Genomic DNA, 23,421 nt, shown 5'->3' with positions numbered 1-23,421 from the left:
CCTCCAGTGAGCTGTGGTCCAACAGACAGACGCTACATTTGTATTCCTAGGATGAGCGGGGCGAGGGGGCGCTTGTTTTGTTTTAGGACAACCCGACGGAGGCCTGAATGGGACTTATTGAGCCATGAGAGGCACCGCCGAGCGAGCTTAGGCGAGCGAGTCGCCGTGCCGAGCGCTGCGAAGTCCACAAGCAAAGCAAAGCAAAGTTTGTTGTTTACCCAGGGTGTCGGACTAAGCACAAAGCTTGTTTCCAGCCGGACCCTGCATGGAAGCCTTGCTCAAGGGCTATTCAGCGGTGATTCATGATTGATGTGATGAATTGGGGAATCGAACTAGGGACCTTCCGGTATCAAGGCCGCCCCTCTAACCACTAGGCCACCGCTGCCACTCACTAGAGCCGACTCAGCGCCGTCCGAGTTCTGATGACCCGATAGGGACAGAATAGTAGATCCTCGTCAACCTCCCCTAGTGTCTCAACCTCCGACATGTCAACACCGCCCCGCGCGGTCCGAGTGAACACAGCCGAGCGCTCCCTACCCCCTTCTCAGCCAATCATAGCCCTGAAACATTACTGTCATATCATGACAGTCATGGCGGAACTTAAACCTGGTTTTGGCACTTTCTCCATTTACAACCCGTAGATCTACATAAACGTTCACATTTACAATATAAAGTGCTGACCCCACGGTCACAGAAGTAGCAAGTTGAATCGGGTGGGTCTAAGTACCCGTATCTTCCGTATTGTTCAATAAAAATGCATTTTAATCCGATCGGTGGCCATTTTCTTTGAATTTTCTCCATATGCGTTCAACTACGCGACCCTATCGGTTGGGCGGTGTATTGCACTCTGATACATTATAACTCTATGAGAAAATGGCCGCCAATCGGATTAAAATGCTTTTTTATTGAACAATACGTAAGATACGGATACTTAGACCCACCCGTTTCAACTTGTAACATCCGTGGCCGTGGGGCCAGCACTTTATATTTGTAATCTGAACGTTTACGTAGATGTACGGGCTGTAAGAGAAAGTACCATGTGAACCATGGCTTAGCCAATCAGAAGCCTCGTCTCGCCCCGCTCATGCTAGGAACAAACACAAATATCTCCAGACGGAGGAGGAGGCTCTGCTCTCTAAACATGGCCGCTGCTGCTGTAGGGTGGCCACGGTCCTCTCCTCCCCCGGAGGAAGACCCACCGCCGGGGGAGGAAGACCCACCGGGAGGAGCGGCAGAGCCGGAGAACCGCGACATCATGAGCTTAGAACCAGAACCAGAAGCAGAACCAGAGGCTCCAGCAGAACGCAGAGGGACCGGTGCGTCCAGCAGCCCTCCGCCGGGCTCCCTGCCCCGGCAGCCCGGGGCAGGGAGCCCCTCCGCCGGCCTGGAGCCACGGAGCAGCCCGGTGGAGGAGGAGGAGCAGGAGGAGGAGGAGGCTGTACGTACTGCCCAGTGTGATCCACTGGAGGAGAAACGTGAGGACCACCAGGCCTCACTGCGGACCCCCGGGGCTCCCCGGGCCGGGGGGTCCACCTCCTCCTCCTCCTGCTCCTCCCCGGGAGCTGGGTGCTCCGGATCCGAGGAGGAGGAGGAAGCCGCTATGGATACGGGTCTGTCTGTCTGTCTGTCTGTCTGTCTGTCTGTCTGCTAACGTTGTTGGATAGACTAGTGATTGCTGCAGGTGCCTGACGTTAGCATCGAAGCTAATGCTAATGTAATGCTGTTTGACACACACTGTGTGTGTGTGTGTGTGTGTGTGTGTGTGTGTGTGTGTGTGTGTGTGTGTGTGTGTGTGTGTGTGTGTGTGCGTGCGCGTGTGTGTGTGTGTTTCAACTGTGAAAGTGTACAAATGGAGCCACATGGAGCATGTGTTTCAATTTGTACTATGACTACTCTCTCTTTGAGTCAAGAGACACTAACACTGTGTGTGTGTGTGTGTGTGTGTGTGTGTGTGTGTGTGTGTGTGTGTGTGTGCGTGCGCGCGAGTGTGCATGTGTGCCGTTTGTTTACATAATGTAGGCCAAGCTGCTTTGATGTTGCTCACGTCACGTGACCAGAGCAGTGCTGTTCAGTTGGACCACGTGATGAACACAGTCTGTCTGTTAGGTTATGAGGTTAAAGAGTGTAAAAATGCTTTATAAACTAAAGGCTCCTTTTACCATTTTAAAGCAGTGGTTCTCAACCTGTGGGTCGGGACCCTGAGGGTGGTCCCCAGTCCCACATGATTTTTGGGGGGGTCCCTCCCCAGATGACAGTGAGGTGACAATTTAAGGTCCTTTTTTAATATCTCGAAAGAAAAGAAAAAGACTTTTACAGTATCTAAAGTTGTCAACAAACTATACTATACAAACATTGGCCAAATTGTCAAATAATATAAGAAAGAGGCAACGCGAGCTTGTAGATCAGCTATTTTCATGATATTTATCTGTAGAACCGAGTCAAACTAAATGTAACGGCTCAACTCCTACATTCCAAGTGCTTGTCAGGGTGGGGGGTCCCCAGTTCAAATATGATTATTTTGGGGAGTCCCCAGTTCAAATATGATTATTTTGGGGAGTCCCCAGTTCAAATATGATTATTTTGGGGGGTCCCCAATTCAAATATGATTATTTTGGGGGGTCCCCAGTTCAAATATGATTATTTTGGGGGGTCCCCAGTTCAACTGTGATTATTTTGGGGGGTCCCCAGTTCAAATATGATTATGTTGGGGGGTCCCCAGTTCAACTGTGATTATTTTGGGGGGTCCCCAGTTCAACTATGATTATTTTGGGGGGGTCACGGCCTGAAAAGGTTGAGAACCACTGATTTAAAGGTGGTGTAAATTAAATGTTCACACTGGCAGCTACAACAATACAAAGCTACAGATACGCTGTGTGTCTTTTGTGTCTCCCAGTGTGAACGCAGAATTATGAGGCTTTTTTTCTGAAGCCATTCATTCCAGGAACAGATCAACAAATATCTGCTAAATCCTAACAGGATTCTGAAAAACCTTTTTGTTGTTGTAATATCAGTGGTGTTTTCAAACCTTTTCATGTCAAGGACCCCCAAAATGACATCAGTCACCAGAAACAGGGGTGTGTGTGTTTTCAATGAGTATTAACGTGGTTAACCCATTAAAACTTGAAGCCAATTCTATAAAAATGTCTTCTAAATCCTAACTGTTTTTTGAAAAAAACGTATGTTTCTATGTCAGTGGTTCCCAAACGTTTTCATGTGTCAAGGACCCCCAAAATGATATGTATTTGGTCGCGGACCCCCATCTCAACATATGTTGTTCCAGGGACCCCCCCACCAGAAGCAAAGATTTGAGTAACAAATGTTCGCTTTAAAAACATAAAATATATTCAAAGATTTGCACACATTTTCAAGATTTTTCAAAAATAGCAGATCTGCAAGCTCGTGGCGCGGCACTCGGTGCCGCGCCACGAGCTTGTAGATCTGCTATTTTTGAATAGCCCAAAGTGTAAAATAATGCTTTTTTTTAGCTCAAATCTAAAAATGACACAGATGCTTCTCCAGGTCTTAAGTTAGTGAACAAACAAACACTCGATAGATTAAACCTTTTTTAACAAAAACAACCCCAAAAAAAAAATCACTTGCAACACCTTTTTTTAAATCCACGTTTCTTCTCTTCCCTCTCCCAGACTGTAGCAGTGATGTGGTCAAACCTGAACCTCCACAGATGGACTCGCTGATTGAAGACATATCTGATGAAGATACAGACCCCACCCACAAACACAACCCCCCCTCTGATGCAGAGAAAGGTGTGGTGCTCGATGCGTTGATTCATGGTTTTATTGACAAAAAAATGCATGATTATGCATAAACATTTTTAAACTCATGCATTGGAAGAAGTGTCTGTCTGTGTGTTTTGAAATGAACCTGGAGCAGAATGGCCTGTTTCACTGTATACTTTTATTTGTAAGGATTGCCAACTGCTTGTTCCTTGTGTTATGTAGTTTATGTTGTGATTGTTTGATTGACCACAATAAGCCTTACGGCTTCTATTGTGTTTTTATTCCTGGTGATATTTTGCCATGGAAAAAAGGCTGATGTGCTCTTTCTTTTTAACCCATTGAGACCTGAAGCCGATTCTACATGTCTCCTAAATCCTAACAGTTTTCTGAAAAACGTATGTTTCTATATCAGTGGTGCTCAATCTTTTTCATGTGAAGGACCCCCACAATTATATGTATTTGGCTGCGGACCCCCATCAAAATATTTTGTTCCAGGGACCCCCCAGAAGCAACGATTTGAGTTAAAAATGTTCGCTTTAAAAATATATATATTCAAAGATTTGCACACATTTTCACGATAAAAAAAAAATAGCAGATCTACAAGCTCGTAGCGCGGCACTCGGTGCCGCGCCACGAGCTTGTAGATCTGCTATTTTTGAATAGCCCAAAGTGGAAAATAATGCTTTTTAGCTCAAATCTAAAAATGACACAGTTCCAGGCCTCAATGGGTTAAACACCAAATTCAGTCATTCATTCATTCAGTCACTGCCATCTGAGCAAAAGACAATTTATTAGACCGTAAATATGATAGCAGAACAGTGCATGCATGTGGAAAAAAAAGGCAGAATTGTTTTTGTTTTGTTGAAAACACAGATGAGTGATTGATTAGCATTTGGCTACACTGCCAACACAACACTAGTGATACAGCACTGTAGTTATAAATCAAATTGTTGTAATGCGATGCATTTGTATGTGACTTTGTTCTGGTCCAAAGGTACGGTTCAGTATTACACTATATGCAGCCTGGCAGTGGTGGGAAAAGTACTCAAATTCTTTACTTATGTAAAAGTACCAATGCTGCAATATTAAAAGACTCTGTTACAAGTAAAAGTCCAGAATTAAAAATGTACTTGAGTAAAAGTACAAAAGTATTGGCATCAAAATGTACTTAAAGTACCAAAAGTAAAAGTACTAAATATTTGAAAATAGCAGATCTACAAGCTCACATGATGCGACGCGTTGTGAGCTTGCAGATCGGCTATTTTCAAATAGCCCTATGTATAAAATAGGTTTAAAGTGGTTAAATAATGTAGGTTTCATTATATCATAATTTATATCTGAAAAGTAACTAGTAACTAAAGTTTTCAAGTAAATGCAGTGGAGTAAAAGTACAATATTTGCCTCTGAGATGTAGTGGAGTAGAAGTAAAAGTATTGGAAATTGGAAATACTCAAGTAAAGTACAAATGCCTCAAAATTGTACTTAAGTACAGTACTTAAGTAAATGTACTTAGTTACTTTCCACCACTGTAATAATGCTAGCAGTCCTAAGATATTCTCATAATGTTAAAACATATGGCTCCCCTTTGAAAGAAGTCTTTAAGTAGTGACATATAAAACGTGATTGTTGATTGTTCGTGTGGTGGTTGAACAGGTGCAGTTAAAGGCGTGGCTGAAGAAGAACGGAACGGCGAGGGAGTCGACGCCGCCGCTAAAGAAACCCCCGAACCCCCCCCGGCCCCCGCTGTGGAGAAAGGCCTAAACAAGGTCAGAGACAACGACGCCGTCAGTGAGCCGGGCGCTGAAGCTGACGCGATCGACGGCAAAGAAACCCCGCCCGCCCACGCAGAGGAAAGCACCGGCGGGGCTAAAGACGCCGCGGTTCGCGGCCCCCCGGAACGCGAGGCGGCCGACGGGACGGCAGTGGAGGAGATGGAAGCGGCCGCCGCCGAGGAGGAGGAGGAGGAGGAGGAGCCGGTGGCAGAAGAAGAAGAAGAAGAAGAAGAATCCCCCGTGAAGCGAAGGAGAAGGAGTCTCCAGTGCAAGGAGTGTGGGATGAAGTTCTCCCGGCGGGAGATGTACAACCTCCACCGCTACTCGCACGACGCGCACCAGGACGAGCTGGTGGACCCGCTCACCTGTAAGGAGTGCGGCCAGAGCTTCCAGCACCGCAGCGGCCTGGTCAAGCACCGCAGCGAGCACCGCGAGGAGGAGAAGGAGGAGCAACAGCAGCAGCAGCACCTCCTCCTGTCTCCTCCCCCCAGCAGCAAGGAGGCGCCGAGTCCGACCACCCGAGAGGTGAGGACTTTGTCGTTCAAGTGCGCCACGTGTGAGAAGTTCTTCTCCACCGTGGAGAAGATGCGGTCCCACGGCTGCGGCTCCTCCTCCGCCGGCGGCGCCGCCTCGGAGAAGCCGTACCGCTGCCCGCTGTGCCGCCAGGAGTTTGGCTTCAAGAACTCGGCGACGCGGCACATGCAGAGCCACTCGCTGGAGAGCGTGTTCACGTGCCAGGAGTGCCACCAGGCCTTCTCGGACAGCGTGGCCCTGCGCCACCACCAGCGCTGCCACGCCGTCCTCAAGCCCTACGAGTGCCCCGACTGCGGCATGGCGTTCAAGTACTACTCCGTCATGGAGGACCACCGGCGCCGGCACTGGGAGAACGTGCGCTCCCACCGGTGCGCCACCTGCGGCAAGTCCTTCAAGTACGGCAGCCTCCTGCAGCAGCACCAGTACCTGCACACGGGCCAGAAGCCCTTCCGCTGCCCCGACTGCGGCAGGACCTTCGCCTTTGCCCAGAACATGAAGGCGCACTGCCGCCAGCACCGGCTGCACGGCGCCGTCCTGCCCCTCTCCAGGAAGCAGCAGGCTCCCGCGTCCGTCTCCCACGAGACGTCGTACAGAGGAGGACCGGGGAAGGAGAACGCCAACCGGGGCGTGTCGGGGGCGGCGGCGGCGGCGCCGAGACGTGCGTACAACTGCCCCCTATGTCCTCAGGTCTGCCATTCCCCCGCCGACCTCAGGGGTCACATGCAGATCCACGAGGCCGAGTTCGAGACCCTGGACAACGCGGTGCTGGGCAAAGAGACGGCGCCGCCCGTCGAGAGCGAGGGCAAGCGGGGTCTGAACTGGGAGGAAGGGCACACCTGTCCGCACTGTCCCAGCACCTTCCGAGACGAGCCCATGTTGTTCGGGCATCTGCTGCGGGCCCACAACTCGTCCGCGCACTACCTGAAGCAGATGAGGCCGGTGAGGGGCAAGCCGGGGACCACGCACAAGGTCGTCAACCTCAGCATCGGCGGCAACGTGAAGGGCAAGTGGAGGCCCGACGCCGCCAGCAGCAAGACCTACAAGTGTCCCGAGTGCGCCAAGACGTTCCGCCACCGCTCCGTCCTGGAGCTGCACATGCGCATCCACTCCAAGGACAAGCCCTACCGCTGCAGAGAGTGCGGCAAGAGCTTCCGCTTCAGCAGCTACCTGCAGCAGCACCTCATCATCCACACGGGCAAGAAGCCCTACAAGTGTCCCGACTGCGGCAAGGACTTTGCCTTCCTGCAGAACATGCGGACGCACCAGAAGCTGCACCAGGAGAAACCCCACCGCTGCACCAGCTGCCGCAAAGGCTACAGGTGAGAACACCCGCCTCCTCCTCTTCTTCGGGAAACGCTAGCCTTCCTCTTCGCCTTGCCTACTTGTTGTTAACTAGTTGTACGAGCTCTTTGTTGTATTGTTTTATTGGATCTTGTTTATTCGATACACTTATTTGTTTTTTGCTCATGTGATTTTCCTATTTGTCTCATCTGTTTAACCCCTTTTGGGTGGGAACCCCTTTTTGTAACTATACCTTTCAGGACAGGGAACCCCTTTTGGGGTTCTTGTTGCTATGTACAGTATATAGCAACATCATTTATTTTGTACATTTTGAATCAATATTTGAAGTTTTTTCAGAAAACTTCAGGACTTAGGTCAGGATTTAGAGGCCTCAGGTCTAAATGTATTAAGAAAGGAGGTAGCTGATATATTGCACTTATCGCTTAGGTATACTCTTAGTTGCTTGTTTCAGAAGAGAATGCACTTCAGACTTCTGGACCCAGGTGCACCACCTCACACTAACTTCAAACTTAGCCTAGTTATAGCTTAACCCATGCAATCCGGAGACGCTGGAACAAAATATTTTGATGGGGGTCCGCGGCCAAATACGTATCATTTTGGGGGTCCTTCACATGAAAAAGATTGAGAACCACTGATATAGAAACATACGTTTTTCAGAAAACTGTTGAGATTTAGGAGACATGTAGAATCGGCTTCAGGTCTCAATGCGGTTAAGTGTGAGGTGGTGCAACTGGCTCCTGGTGATTAGTAGTTTCGTTCCCTACCTATGTTGAATGCACTTACAGTAAGTCACTTTGGATAAAAGCGTCTGCTAAATGACCGTAATGTAACGTTATGTACAGCGACGAGGAGCAGCTCCGGCAGCACATGCTGTCGCACACGGGCGAGAAGCCGCACAAGTGTCACCTCTGTGACAAGAGCTTTGCTCTGGCCTACCTGCTCCGCGACCACATGAACACGCACACGGGCGAGAGGCCGCACCGCTGCGAGGAGTGCCACAAGTCCTTCTCCTGGTTCACCAGCCTCCTCGTGCACCAGAAGATCCACACGCGCAAGCGGCAGGGCTACGGCGGCAGCGGCGGCGGCCCGTACGGCGGCGGCTCCTCCTCCTCCTCCTTTTCGTCCGGCCTCCGGAGAGGCGGCAGCCCCCCGGGGGGCAGGAGGCCCGGCAGGCCGCAGTCCGAATGGTAGGCCTGTCACAATTACTTAAACCCTCCAGAAAAACGCGGGCAAAAATCCTTGATTATGCGGGCTAAAACTCTTGATTATGCGGGCTAAAACTCTTGATTATGCGGGCTAAAACTCTTGATTATGCGGGCTAAAACTCTTGATTATGCGGGCTAAAATCCTTGATTTTGCGATGAAATATGCGTTTTTTTTTTTGCAATTTTATGCGGTGAAATTGCGGGAAGTTGCGAAATATGCGGAAAGTTGTGAAACATGCAGCAATATGTGAAAAGTTGCGAAATATGCGGAAATATGCGATGCACATATTATGCGATGCGATGCGCATATTATGCGATGCAGATATTATGCGATGCAATGCGCATATTATGCGATGCAGATATTATGCGATGCAATGCGCATATTATGCGATGCAGATATTATGCGATGCAATGCGCATATTATGCGATGCAATGCGCATATTATGCAATGCAGATATTATGCGATGCAATGCGCATATTATGCGATGCAGATATTATGCGATGCAATGCGCATATTATGCGATGCAGATATTATGCGATGCAGATATTATGTGTTGCGATGCGCATATTATGCGATGCGATGCAGCCTTTTTGAAAAAACGTTACCCCCGCATAATTATGCGCCATTTTGCTGATTATGCTGTAAATTTTGCGATCGCATAGTTGCATTTTTCTGGAGAGTCTAATTACTGCATAATCGTCTATAATCACAATTATTTTTGTATGATCGTGATAATCGTTTCCATGTTGGATTTTTTTTTTTCAAATATGAAAAAAAAAGCTGAAACAGCTATTTCTGCATTTTTTTTTAACGTGTATAAAATTATTAAATATGTCTATAATTTCTTTTTATATTTAACCCATTAACTCATCCACTGCCAGACTTATTGCTGGCCGCGTTTGCCCACTGCCAGAGATTTTTCATTGAAAAAAAAAAAGTACTCAGGAGCTGAGATACATCATTTTTAAGCTTTAAGTTAAAGACCTGAGTCTTCTAAATCCTAACAGTTTTCTGAAAAACATATGTTTCTATATCAGTGGTTCTCAAACCTTTTCATGTCAAGGACCCCGAAAATTATATGTATTTGGCCACCGACCCCCATCTCAAAAGATTTTGTTCCAGGGACCCCCACCAGAAGCAAAGATTTGTGTGTTCGCTTTAAAAGAATATAAATATATTAATTTTTACACATTTTCTCGATTTTATAGCGAGGTAGATCTGCTATTTTTGAATAGCCAAAGTGTAAAACAATGCTTTTTTTAGCTCAAATCAAAAAGTGACACAGATGCGTCCCAGGTCTTAACTCTCTCAGTGCCAAGAACGAGTTATCCCGAGTTCTGGAAAACAATTTTCAGAACCCAAGATATCGTGATCCGAAGATTTGCTGCTCCATTCACTTCTTGTTTAACTTATTATTATTATTTAGTTTTACTTTTAAAAAATTGCACAGTATGAACATATCTTTTTATTTCATTGGCACTGAGAGAGTTAATGGCCTAAGTTGTTTGTCATATCTGCCCTGTGCAATCTTTGATTAAATCGTTAATCATCAATTACTTGAGTGACAATTAATCGCCGACTTAACGATTTGTAACGGTGACACATCCCTCTACCGAATGGTCCAGGTCGGCGGGTGAAGGCTCCGGAGGCGTGGCCATCCCTCAGCATCTGCTGCAGGCTCCTCCTCCTCCTCCTCCGTTTCAGCTTCCTTCAATGAGAGACCATGAGTGGCAGAACCACCGGGCGGCGGCAGCACCGCCCCCCGTGTTCCCGCCCCCCGTGCCCCCCCCCGGGCAGATGGAGGAGGAGGGGGGGGGTCGCCCCCTGACGCCGGTCCAGTGGAAGGTGGACGGCGGGGAGGTGATGCCGGCGCCTCAGCCGTCACAACAACAGACACAACAGACCCAACAGACCCAACAGACCCCACAGACCCCACAGAGCCCACAGACCCCACAGACCCCACAGAGCCACACCACCACGGCAGCAGCATCAGCAGCGGTGCATCAGCCGGAGCCAGGCCCGCACCAGAGGAGAGCGGACTGGCTCTCTCATTCTGACAGCCTGGAGCCCACACACACTAAAGACAACACAGCAGGTGTGTGGGAACTAACACACACACACTCACACACACACACACACACACACACTGGGCCCGGCACCACGGGGGTGCCTGAGGGGGCCTGGCACCCTCAGTTTCAAATTGTGCCCCCTCAGTTTGTTTAAAAAAATATATTTATTTGGAATTTTTATTTTTTTATAATTCATTTTTTGATAAAAAATCACACCCAGTGTGAAGTGGGCGGTGTGTGGTCATCACAACATGACTCACTTTAACACATTAGCTGCCAAAGACGTATATATACGTCTTTTAATTATCAGCTGTTGTCTGCCAAAGACGTATATATACGTCTTTGGAAAAAAGGGAAAAAAAATTTTTTTTTTTTGCATTTTTTTATAATTTCAACCCTTGTCGAATTATGAACAGATTAGGAGCTAAAAATGTTCGAAGATTTGCTGCTCCATTCACTTCAATGTTAAAATTCAAACGGACAAACAATTCACTTTGTTTTTTGGTTTAAAACTACTGCTTTTGAGCTATATTGAAACATCAACCAAACATGTCAACGAGGTCAAAATGACCTCGTTGACATTTGTGAAACCACACCTGAATCTCATCTGTGATTAGAAACCATCTGGGGATCAATCATACTGGAGGAAAAAAATCTGTGGCTACGCGAACAGGTACCAAAAACATGGCAAAACCCTGGCAGGCAACAGCTAAAAATCTGAAAAAACTCTGGCAGGCAATGTGTTAAAAAGGATAAATTACTTTTTTTAAAGTCCATACTGCTATTCATAGGGCTGCACATATGTCATGTGTTTCGCTAGCCAATCACAGTCCTGAATTTGCAAAGTCAGCCAATCACATTACAGTTAGTGGTGATGACACTAGCTGTAATGTGATTGGCTGACTTTGCAAAAGTATCGATTTGCATTAACAATGGAAGGGTTAGGGGGTACACAAATCTTTTGGTCGGTGTCCAAAACTCACTTATAGGGGGCGGCTACACCGCCCCAAAAATTGGTAAAATCAGGCAAAAATAAGAATTACATAACATAAGCCTAACCTAACCCTAAGCCTGAAACCGAAATAAAGTAACAAAAAAACGGCGAAAAACGGCCAAAATCCACCTAATAACCGCAAATCTTCGGGTGCACGGTTCGGGACGCAGGCACGCGCGCTTCCACTGGTGTGCACCCTCACAATTTTCAACTGCACCCGTAGTCATTTCATCCTGGCGCCGGGCCTGACACAAACACACACACAAACTAACACACACACTAAAGAGAACACAACAGGATTGTATGAACTAAGTGTTAACTAACATGTCTATGATGGTGACAACCCTACAGGTGTGCCAAACAGACCCAGCCCTCCAGCGCTGAGCGACGCAGAGCAGCACCGGCAGCCCAACAAGCACCAGAGTGACGTTCCCACGCCGGCAGCGCCGGCGTCCACCAGCTCCACCGTGCCCGGCTCCTCCATGCCCGGCTCCTCCATGCCCACCTCCCTGCCACACGACTTCCCCGTGTCCCTGTCCTACCTGGACGGAGGGGCGGCGGCGCTCTGGAGCCTAAGACCCCCGCCACCCGCCCACATGGTGCCCGCCTCACAAGGCTCAACGCCCAACATGCTCGGCCAAGAGCTTCACCTGCCCACCTGGTCGAGCGCCGCCGCCGCCGCGGCGCCGAAGCCCGCCAGCGAGTCGTCCTCCTCCTCTAAAAAGGACGACGGTAGTCTTGGCGGCGAATCGAGTAAAAAGCCAGAGAGCCAGTCAGAAAAGCCCTGGAACGGCGGCGGGTTCGAGCCGCACAAACAGAGGGCTCCTCCTCCGGACGCGGCCGTGGTGGCATCCACCTCGGCGCAGGCAGACCAAAGCGGCGGCGGCGTGTCGGGTTCGGCCCCCGCCGCTCCTCCTCCTCCGGCGCTGGTCGCCGCCGCCGGCGTCCCGTGGGACTTCCATTCCATTCCAAAGACTCTAAGCTCCATGGGCAGCGTGGTCGGCGGGGTCGGTGCTGCCGCTCCGGCCGGCTGGGTCAGCGCGCAGCCGGTCCCCTCCTTCTCCATACAGTACGAGCCGCCGCGCTTCCTCCCCCCGCCCGGCAGCGGCGCCGCCGGCGCCATCGGGACGACGGTGTGGGGCTTCCAGACGCGGCCTCCTCCCCAACATCCGGGCCTGCTCAGCGGAGGACCGCTCATCAGGCCGCCGCCGGGGGGGGGGACGGCCGCCGCCGTCGTAGGGGAGCTGCAGCAGCAGCAGCGCCAACAACAACCCATGGTAACGGGCACTCAGATTATCATCAATCAGCCGTCTCCCTTTTTCTCCCCCTCGCTCGCCCCGCTCCCCCCTCTGGCTTTGCCTGGCTCCTCCCACCCCCACCCTCTTCACTCTGTGGCGGTGGGCGCTCTCCCCCGACTCCTCCCCCCGCAGCAACAACACCCAAATATCTTTTTCACACCGCAGGCGGTCCTGGGTGGTGACAGACTCCACATGCCCCCCCACCACCAGACCCTGTCCCTACCTCAGCAGCTGGCGGTGGCCGCCGCGGCGGCGACGGCGGCGCGGACAGACGCTCACAAAGCGGCAGCAGCGGCGGCGGCGGGAGGGGGAGGGGGAGGCGGCCGGCTGCCTTTCGCCCCCGAGCGGCTGCTTCAGTGCATGATATGCGGGGGCTCTCTGCCCAGCGAGCTAGATCTACAGGTGCACTACATGCAACACGCACAGGGGAAGATTTGAGCGTTTTTTAACCCGCATTAAGATCGGGAACGCATTTGTGTGTCATTTTTGTATTTTTTTATTTGTGGGGCTATTCAAAAATAGCAGATATACAAGCTCGTAGATCTGCTATTTTTGGGGAAAATCGTGATTTTTTTTTACGATATATTTGTAACTCAAATCTTTGCTTCTGGGGATTCTACAAATGTCTTCTAAGGACATTTGGCCCCACCGCACTTTTATTTTACCTCTGGGGTGGAATCTGCCAAATGCTTTGTCAATGCAAATGCGTGGATTCTTGGAAAATATCCAAGCATTTGCATTGACAAAGCTTTGGCAGATTCTGCCCCAGAGGTAAAATAAAAGTGCAGTGTGGCCGTGCCCTGAATCCAGTTTTTTTTTTTAAAACAACGTATGTTTTTATAATCAGTGGTTCTCAAACTTTTTCATTTCAAGGACCACCCAAAATGATATATTATGTATTTGCCCGTGGACCCCCCATCTCAAAATATTTTGTTCCAGGAACCCCCCAGAAGTTGTAACGGAGTTAAGAATGTTCGCTTTAAAAAAATATATATATTCAAAATTTTGCACACATTTTCCACGATTTTTCAAAAAAAAAATAGCAGATCTACAAGTTCATGGCGCTATGAGCTTGTATATCTGCTATTTTTGAATAGCCCAAAGAAATCTTAAAATGACACACAGATGCCTTCCCGGTCTTAAATGGTTAAACACAAGAGACACACACACACACATACAAAAAAAAAAATATTTTGCTTAGTTTGTTTTTAGAAGTTCTTTCCAATACGGCCTGGTTTTCATGTAAGCCTTCCTTTTATCTAGCGTGTAAGAACGTAGGTTTGATAAATGAGCGAGGCTTGTTTAGTGATGCAAAAAAACAAAAAAACACAGTTAGTTGAATTGTCTTGGTAGTCATTAAAAGCATCTCTGGGCTTCATACTAGACTGTGTACAGGGTGTTTCTTTGTTGTTTGGAATAAGGTGTGTGTGTTATTATATATATGCATGTGTCCTAGTCTGGTGAGTTGCCCCTCCTGCCTCCGTGTGTTAGGAGGACCCCCTGGCTAAATATGCCTTAACCCATTGAGACCTGAAGCCGATTCTACATGTCTCCTAAATCCCAACAGTATTCTGAAAAACGTATGTTTCTATATCAGTGGTGCTCAATCTTTTTCATGTCAAGGACCCCCAAGATTATATGTATTTGGCCGCGGACCCCCATCAAAATATTTTGTTCCAGGGACCCCCTGAAGCAAAGATTTGAGTTAAAAATGTTCGCTTTAAAAAATATGTATGTTCAAAGATTTGAACACATTTTCACGATTTTTCAAAAATAGCAGATCTACAAGCTCATAGCGCGGCACTCGGTGCCGCGCTATGAGCTTGTATATCTGCTATTTTTGAATAGCCCAAAGTGTAAAATAATGCTTTTTAGCTCAAATCTAAAAATGACACAGTTCCAGGTCTTAATGGGTTAATACATTATAATCGTCCTCTACAACTTTTTAAAAACTTGAATTAAGAACACCTTGAATTGTTTATTTTAGAAACGGTTCATCTTTCACTCAACATGGGCAATGCTCGTCGCAAGTTGATGATGTAATTGGTCCATGTGTGTGTCTAGCCCTATGGAATGTATGTGTCAAAAAAAAACATTTAGAATATTGATTTGATGCTCATATTAACACACTACCCGCCAAAGACGCAGATCTGCGTTCTATTATCAAATTATATATTTTTTGAAAATTCCACAAGGGGTGCTCTAACACGGCTTTGGATTGATCCCTCGTCACTGAGAGAAGAAGTAGTCGGATGTGACGTCGTTCCAAAAGAACAGACATCCGTCCAGCCCAACTTTGGGATTTTTTTAGAAAAAACACTCCTAACTGAGTTTATTTTGTTTTGCATTGAAAACACCCGTTTTCAACGGGCCACAGCCCCAAAATGGCTGCTCGTGGTTGGAATGTTATTGTTCCGGTGGAAACACGGATCCCTCCGCCTACCCACAGGGACTTTTTTTTTGTACACGACGTGGCTTCCACGGCGTTTCAACAATCGTCTATTTAAGGTAATTACGCTGACAAGGGGATAAAAAAACAATGTTTAATATCAAGGCGGGTAATGTGTTAACCGTAGGAAGTATCACGTTAGTTTATATATTCGCATTCCATAAATTCCATAGGGCTAGACCTATGACATCATCAACTTGCGATGACATCATCAACTTGCGACGGGCATTGCCCCTATTGAGTGAATTTTACATTTTAGTCATAGAGGACGATTATAATGTATTAACCCATTGAGACCTGAAGCCGATTCTACATGTCTCCTAAATCTCAACAGTTTTCTGAAAAAACGTACAGTATGTTTCTATATCAGTGGTGCTCAATCTTTTTCACGTCAAGGACCCCCAAAAGTATATGTATTTGGCCGCAGCAGACCCCCATCAAATTATTTTGTTCCAGGGACCCCCCCAGAAGCAAAGATTTGAGTTAAAAATGTTCGCTCTATTCAAAGATTTGCACACATTTTCAAGATTTTTCAAAAAATAGCCGCGCTATGAGCTTGTATATCTGCTATTTTTTAATAGCTAATAAAGTGTAAAATAAGGCTTTTTAGCTCAAATAAAAAAAATGACACAGTTCCAGGTCTTAATGTAATTAAAGCATATCTGGCCTATTAGCCAGGGATCCTTTTTCAACTTCATCCAAACATTCAACCGAACCTCATCATCAGGACGGGTGGCAGAACAAACGGGTTCAGATCTCCGCTGCATCTCTCGGTCGTTGCCAATGAAGATTTAGTTTTAGACAATATTATCAGTACTTTTATAGTTCTGCTTTCACCGTCATCTTGTTTCTCTTCATGTACAGTAGATGTGTGTGTGTGTGTGTGTGTGTGTGTGTGTGTGTGTGTGTGTGTGTGTGTGTGTGTGTGTGTGTGTGTGTGTGTGTGTGTGTGTGTGTGTGTGTGTGTGTGTGTGTGTGTGTGTGTGTGTGTGTGTGTGTGTGTGTGTGTGTGTGTGTGTGTGTTATGTGCCTTCCCAGTCTGCATGTCTGCTGTCTTGGTATTCTTCTAGGCCTAGTTTGTGCTAAAGGTTAGACCAGTGGTTCTCAACCTGTGGGTCTGATGTTTTTTTGGTGGGGTGGGGGGGGCACGTTATTTTGGGGGGGGTCCCCAGATGACCGTAAAGTGAAAGAAAGAAATGAAAAAAGACCATTACTGCATCAAAAGTAATCAACAGAGTATACTACAAAAAGTGGTCAAACGTTTGGCCAAATTGTCAAATAATAGAAGAAAGAGGCAAAAAATGTGTTTGTATATTTTCACTATTTATCGAAGTCAAACAAAATGTAACGCCTCTCAACTCCTACAATTCCATGTGCTTGTCAGGGTGGGGGGTCCCCAGTTCAAATATGATTATTTTGGGGGGTCCCCGGTTCAAATATGATTATTTTGGGGGGTCCCCGGTTCAAATATGATTATTTTGGGGGGTCCCCGGTTCAAATATGATTATTTTGGGGGGTCCTCGGTTCATATATGATTATTTTGGGTGGTCCCTGGTTCAAATATGATTATTTTAAGTGGCCCCCGGTTCAAACATGATTATTTTGGGGGGTCCCCGGTTCAAACATGATTATTTTGGGGGGTCCCCGGTTCAAACATGATTATTTTGGGGGGTCCCCGGTTCAAATATGATTATTTTGGGGGGTCCCCGGTTCAAATATGATTATTTTTGGGGGGTCCCCGGTTCAAATATGATTCTTTTGGGGGGTCGCGACCTGAAAGGGTTGAGAACCTGTGGGTTGGACCAGTGATTCCGTGAGGATGTGGAAGTGAACCCCAAATGATTGGCAAAACACTAAAGATTTTAATGACAATATAATATTATTAACAAATGAATAAATCATGGTATTTTTCTTTCAAATCTTTTCATTGTAAGTAGGAACTTAAAGTATATTACGTTAGTTCCATTGATCCAAGCCCGGAAAACACATCTGATTGATCATGAAAATAATCACGCTCTGAAAATGCATGCGGCCCACCCATACTGACCACTTAACAGGTGGTTAAGTGGTCAATATGGGTGGGCTGTGAACACCTTTCCAGATTTTCAAGTGGGCCCTGATCCAAGGAAGCCTATTTAACCCATTAAGACCTGAAGAAACATCTGTGTCATTTTTTAGATTTGAGATAAAAAGCATTATTTTACACTTTGGGCTATTCAAAAATAGCTCATAGCGCGGCACCGAGTGCCGCGCTATGAGCTTGTAGATCTGCTATTTTAGAAATATCGTGAAAATGTGTGCAAATCTTTGAATATAAATTGTTTTAAAGCGAGATTTTTTTAACTCGAATCTTTGCTTCCGGGGGTCCCTGGAACATATATTTTTAGATGGGGGTCCGCGGCCAAATACATGTCATTATTTTACACTTTGGGCTATTCAAAAATAGCTCATAGCGCGGCACCGAGTGCCGCGCTATGAGCTTGTAGATCTGCTATTTTAGAAATATCGTGAAAATGTGTGCAAATCTTTGAATATAAATTGTTTTAAAGCGAGATTTTTTTAACTCGAATCTTTGCTTCCGGGGGTCCCTGGAACATATATTTTTAGATGGGGGTCCGCGGCCAAATACATGTCATTTTGGGGGTCCTTGACATGGAAAAAAGAACCACTGATATTATGGCGACATACGTTTTTTTCAACGTATATGAAAATGTTCGCTTTTGTAACTCAAATCTCAAGATTTGCAAAAAAAATAACGATTTTTCAAAAATAGCCAAAGTGTAAAATAATGCTTTTTAGCTCAAATCTAAAAATGCGACACAGACGCGCCCCAGGTCTTAAAGGGCTAAGGAAGGGGACGCCGGGGATGCGTCATGACGCTCATGGGTGGCAAACCTCGCGCCGGAAGCTCAACGAAATACGTGGCAGTGGATGGAGCCGACTGGACACGGCTCTAACACTATTTATGAACGTTTGCGACCGTTGTCATATAATGGGTTCAGGAATATAAAAGAAGACATACTGTTTCACAGGTTGTTTTCTAATCATTTGCTTTTCGATGTGCACGTTACATCATTTTGTTGAGGCGACAAAACAGCAGCAGGTCTCGTTTCTGTCTCGGCGGTATCGCGAGATTTGGTTGCCAGACAGGAAATGGTGGACCTTGTGATACTTGGTACGTTCAGAAACGTACTTTGTGCTCTTTAGATACCTCTATAACATTATACAGTGTACACATCGCAAAGCAACACAGCAGAAAACAATGTGTGATACAGTATGTCTTTTATTTTCCTGAGCCGAGTATTTTATAAAGGTCTCAATGGTTCAGAAATGATGTTTGTTCATAAGCTGTCCAGACGGCTCTCATAGACTACGAGGTTATTTCACCCAACTTCCAGTCAGTGTCACCCAGTGTGACGAATCTGCCGAAATTAGCCTGGGCAGCATTCCTTTTCGGGTATAGACCCCTTAACAGACGACGTCACACTGATAAGAACCAGTATGCGTGCAACCAGTATGCGCTAAATGAAACCCATTCTATCAGGTCTCACCAGGACGTGCCACACTAGCCAACACACAAGAGGGGGTTGGGGTGTGCTGAAACCAGCGCACCCCGAAACAACAGGTTGGAAATTGATTGCGTGAAACAATCACCTGCGCATCCAGTCTCAATGTTAGTAAACAATTAATTGGTCTATATGATCCGGTCGGGAGCGACCGGATCGCGACAAACCGGAAAGACGTCTCACCCCAAAATAGGTCCGTCCTAATAAAATCCTAATAAAACCTAATACATTTTTTTTTATATATTAATATTTTTTTAAATATAAATGTGAGTGTACTTTCCGGAGACTATTTAGCGTCTGTATTATCCATATTATCACACGGGGAAATTCTTTCCCATTTAAATAGGGATTGGGGAACCAAAACAAAGCGGCACCGCAAAACCGGATCGCGACAACCCGGAAAGAGGATTCTTTTTTCTTTCTTTTTTTTCCTAGACCGGATCATATGGGTCTTTAGTAACGCAGACCAGGCTTTCCTCCGAGGTGGAAAGACTGGTGATGCGAGGCTGGCCGAAATTAATGGAACTGCTGGGTAGAGAAAATGAGGTCGGCGGCCTTTCCTTAAATAAGCTTCCTTGCCCAGATCCAGAAAAGGTTGTGAACCACTGGCTGGGTTTAAAACTGAGACTCAACCATGTGACCCAAACGGTCCCCAAACGGTCTAAAGTCTGTGTGATGTGTTGCAATGTGTTGTCAAGGAGAGGCATGTTGTTGTTCACACTACAGCTAAACGACCAGCGTGAGAAGGAGAATGGATTAGGGCTGGGCCATACCAATCCAATTAAATCAAATGTCACAATTTTCTTTACCACCAAATACTGCATTGTCAATCGTTTGATAATTCAAAATGTCTGTAAAACGGGGGTCTTCAACAGGGGGTCCGGGACCCCTAGGGGGTCCTCAGAGTTACTACAGGGGGTCCGCCAAATCTTTGTGTTCTGATTTTTTTCTTGTTTTCTTACCATAACCACTTGAACCCTAATATCCCTTTTCTGAGGAGAACTTGAGCCAAAAATAGCAGATCTACAAGCTCACAACGCCTCGCGCTGCGAGGCGTTGTGCTATTTTTGGCAAAGAGGCGTAGAGGGAAAAAAAGAGCAGACCAAGAGAACAACAAAAGTTTAATCTGAAACACAATTTTATACAATATAGAGGAGGGGGGTCCCTGCTTCATCTCTCTCTCAGCTAGGGGGTCCTTGGCCTGAAAACGTTGAAGACACCTGCTTTAAAATGTTCAAACATTTTAAAAAATGGCAAAAAGAATAGCCTATACTAGGTCTCAGTGCACTGAAATGATAAAATGAGGCTAAAGTGATTAAAACCAGGACAACACATTATGCCATATCACAATATTACGATATCCCAAATCCCAGATGATATTTAGTCAAATTGACACAACCCTAATTCCAATTTGATCATTATTTTTTTGATCATTGTTGTAAATGTAGTCCCTGCCAAAGTATGTGTGTCTACGACTCCATGTCCTCCTCGTAGAGTTTTCTGCATTTCAAAATGTCGGGGCCATTTGTCGTAGCACAGACACGCTTGTCAAAGAATGGATTTTGTAATAAATTAAACTTTTTATTTATTTGAAGTTTTGTCATTACTCTCTAATAATAAACCATCTATCGTTGCGCCATTAGTGCAAATTAAATGAATGACCTGATTGTGTCCCTGCTAACGAGGTTTATGCAGACTTTGCAGATTTCAAACGGAATCCTCATGTTGTAATTTGTGCCCATAGGAGGCCAGAGTATCATGTTCTGTGGGTTATAAACCATTGGTTCTCAAAGTGGGGTCTGGGGACCCCCAGGGGTCCTTGGAAGGGGGGGTCCCCAGCAAAATTAGTTAATATAGCGTCACAATCATTTTAACCATATTTTATACTTTTGGCTATTCAAAAATAGCAGATATACAAGCTCATGGCGCCTTGTAGATCTGCTATTTTTGAAAGATCCCTGGAAATACGGGGGTTGAAGACCCCAGGGATGATTTGTACATCATTTCCCCTCCACTTCTTGTTTACGACCATAATGACTGGCCAGATACAGGTTTTGTAGCTATTTGTAGAAATTGTAGAAATATTTGGGCCTTAAATGTCAAATAGTCACTCGTGTTCAAATCATGTATACTTTACATTACTTCAGACCATTTTACAAATTCTTTATAATTATTTTTTTTACATTTTGTAAAATATCTCCCAAGTTTGCCAATTTTACGTTGAGGTGCCAACTCTTACAGTGACCCATGTCAAGGGGTTGTGGCTTAAAGCAGTGGTTTTTCAACCCTTTTCATGTCAAGGTCCATTATTTATTTAGCATTTGAGCCGCGGAACCACCGTTTTGATGACTTTTAGCCTCTCAGACCCAAAACTTAGAATATTTTGTAATCGTTGGATAAGATTTTGTCCACAATTCCGTACTGTATTGATGTTGGTACCAATAGGAGAGATAACAGGCCATCGTTGATCATAATAACAATTCTTTCATTAAGAAATGCAAATGTTTAACAATAATTTAACTCTTGAGAGCGTAAAATGAAACCAAATGGACCCGTAAGGGTCCATTTGGTTTCATTTTACGCTCTCAAGAGTTAAAGATCTATAAGGGTCCATTTGGTTTCATTTTACACTCTCAAGAGTTAAAGATCTATAAGGGTCCATTTGGTTTCATTTTACACTCTCAAGAGTTAAAGATCTATAAGGGTCCATTTGGTTTCATTTTACACTCTCAAGAGTTAAAGATCTATAAGGGTCCATTTGGTTTCATTTTACGCTCTCAAGAGTTAAAGATCTATAAGGGTCCATTTGGTTTCATTTTACGCTCTCAAGAGTTAAAGATCTATAAGGGTCCATTTGGTTTCATTTTACGCTCTCAAGAGTTAAAGATCTATAAGGGTCCATTTGGTTTCATTTTACGCTCTCAAGAGTTAAAGATCTATAAGGGTCCATTTGGTTTCATTTTACACTCTCAAGAGTTAAAGATCTATAAGGGTCCATTTGGTTTCATGTTACACTCTCAATAGTTAAAGATCTATAAGGGTCCATTTGGTTTCATTTTACGCTCTCAAGAGTTAAAGATCTATAAGGGTCCATTTGGTTTCATTTTACGCTCTCAAGAGTTAAAGATCTATAAGGGTCCATTTGGTTTCATTTTACACTCTCAAGAGTTAAAGATCTATAAGGGTCCATTTGGTTACCAACTCTCCATCATTTAGCTGGGGACCACCTGGAACACCCTCAAGGACCACTGGTGGTCCCCGGACCACTGGCTTAAAGCACTAGTACTGGTATTAAATGAATTACTCTTTGGAGCAGACTGCAGACTGCACACGTTTCAAAACGTGTCAATCACCTCAACCTTTTAAATGAAAGTCGTTGTCTGTGTGTTGTCTGATTTCTAACATAATCGTTTAGACTGTTTTTCTGTGCAATCCTGCCAAGATGTCCTTTTCCTTCTTTGCTAAAAATAATTTAATTGTGGAATTCCTATGGATGTTGTTAGGCATTTGGCTAGAGTTAGTAGCCCTAATATATAAATGGATATATATATATATTTTGTACTGTTATATATTGGGAGAAAAAACAAGGAATTTGCTTAAAGAAGTGTCCCTAGGTGGTGTCCTAACATCCAGATGTGTCCTACTACCTCTGTCCATTGGTTTAGCATGGAAAGGGTTTCTCCAAGATGTCCAGATGTTTGATTCATTAAAAAGCTGCCGTTTGATTATTGGACAGTACGTGTTGCTCATTACTTGGCATAGATTTAACTATGTTTGTCTTTGTCAACAGACTCCATATTTGCATCTGCATTTGTGTGTATATATATATTTGGATATTCACTTTTATTATTGGACATTATAAATTGTACATATAACCTGGGATAGAAGTGCTACTTAATCATGTTTTGTGCAGTTTTAGTATTTGGAAGTTGTAGAATACTTAGTAAATTGTCTGAATACTTAGTAATATGGTATTCCCGGAAGAGGATAGCAAAAGATTGCAGGTGGAAAGGCATGGTCTACCTCTGGACCTCTGATGATTTGGCTCTAGAAAACTAAACTTGAACATGTATTCAGTTGTGCCTGTTATTTATCAGTGGTGTAAAGTAGCTAAGTACATTTACTCAAGTACTGTACTTAAGTACAATTTTAAGGTACTTTTACTTTACTTTCCAATTTGTACTACTTTTACTTCTACTCCACTACATCTCAGAGAAAAATATTGTACTTTTACTCCACTACAATTATTTGACAACTTTAGTTACTTTGTAGATTTTGATTATCATTACAAAACATACATTAACAACTTAAGCCATACATTTAGGCCATTTGAAAATAGCAGATCTACAAGCTCACAATGCGTCGCAAAGCGACGCATTGTGAGCTTGTAGATCTGCTATTTTCAAAGGATTTCCAATACATTTTATACATTTGAAAACGTGTGACATTCTGCATTCCTACTTTTGGTACTTCATAAGTACATTTTGATACCAA

The 23,421-nt window shown here is 45.3% G+C and overlaps 1 protein-coding gene across 1 annotated transcript; it reads left to right on the top strand.

Annotated features, from left to right (window-relative positions):
• Window positions 1-1,141: 1,141 nt before the first annotated feature.
• Window positions 1,142-14,667, top strand: LOC311038484 (uncharacterized protein; the record flags this gene model as incomplete). The annotated part of the gene is made up of 6 exons (XM_084048040.1): window positions 1,142-1,610; window positions 3,645-3,764; window positions 5,391-7,362; window positions 8,188-8,532; window positions 10,177-10,646; window positions 11,966-14,667. 6 exons carry the CDS (start codon window positions 1,142-1,144, stop codon window positions 13,348-13,350), a joined length of 4,761 nt encoding a protein of 1,586 aa, XP_083904166.1. The 3' UTR covers window positions 13,351-14,667.
• Window positions 14,668-23,421: the final 8,754 nt, after the last annotated feature.

This window comes from Gymnoscopelus microlampas (assembly GCF_963454915.1).
Source record: "Gymnoscopelus microlampas genome assembly, chromosome: 3".
Classification (NCBI taxonomy): Eukaryota; Metazoa; Chordata; class Actinopteri; order Myctophiformes; family Myctophidae; genus Gymnoscopelus; species Gymnoscopelus microlampas.
This window is presented reverse-complemented; position numbering and strand designations above follow the sequence as displayed.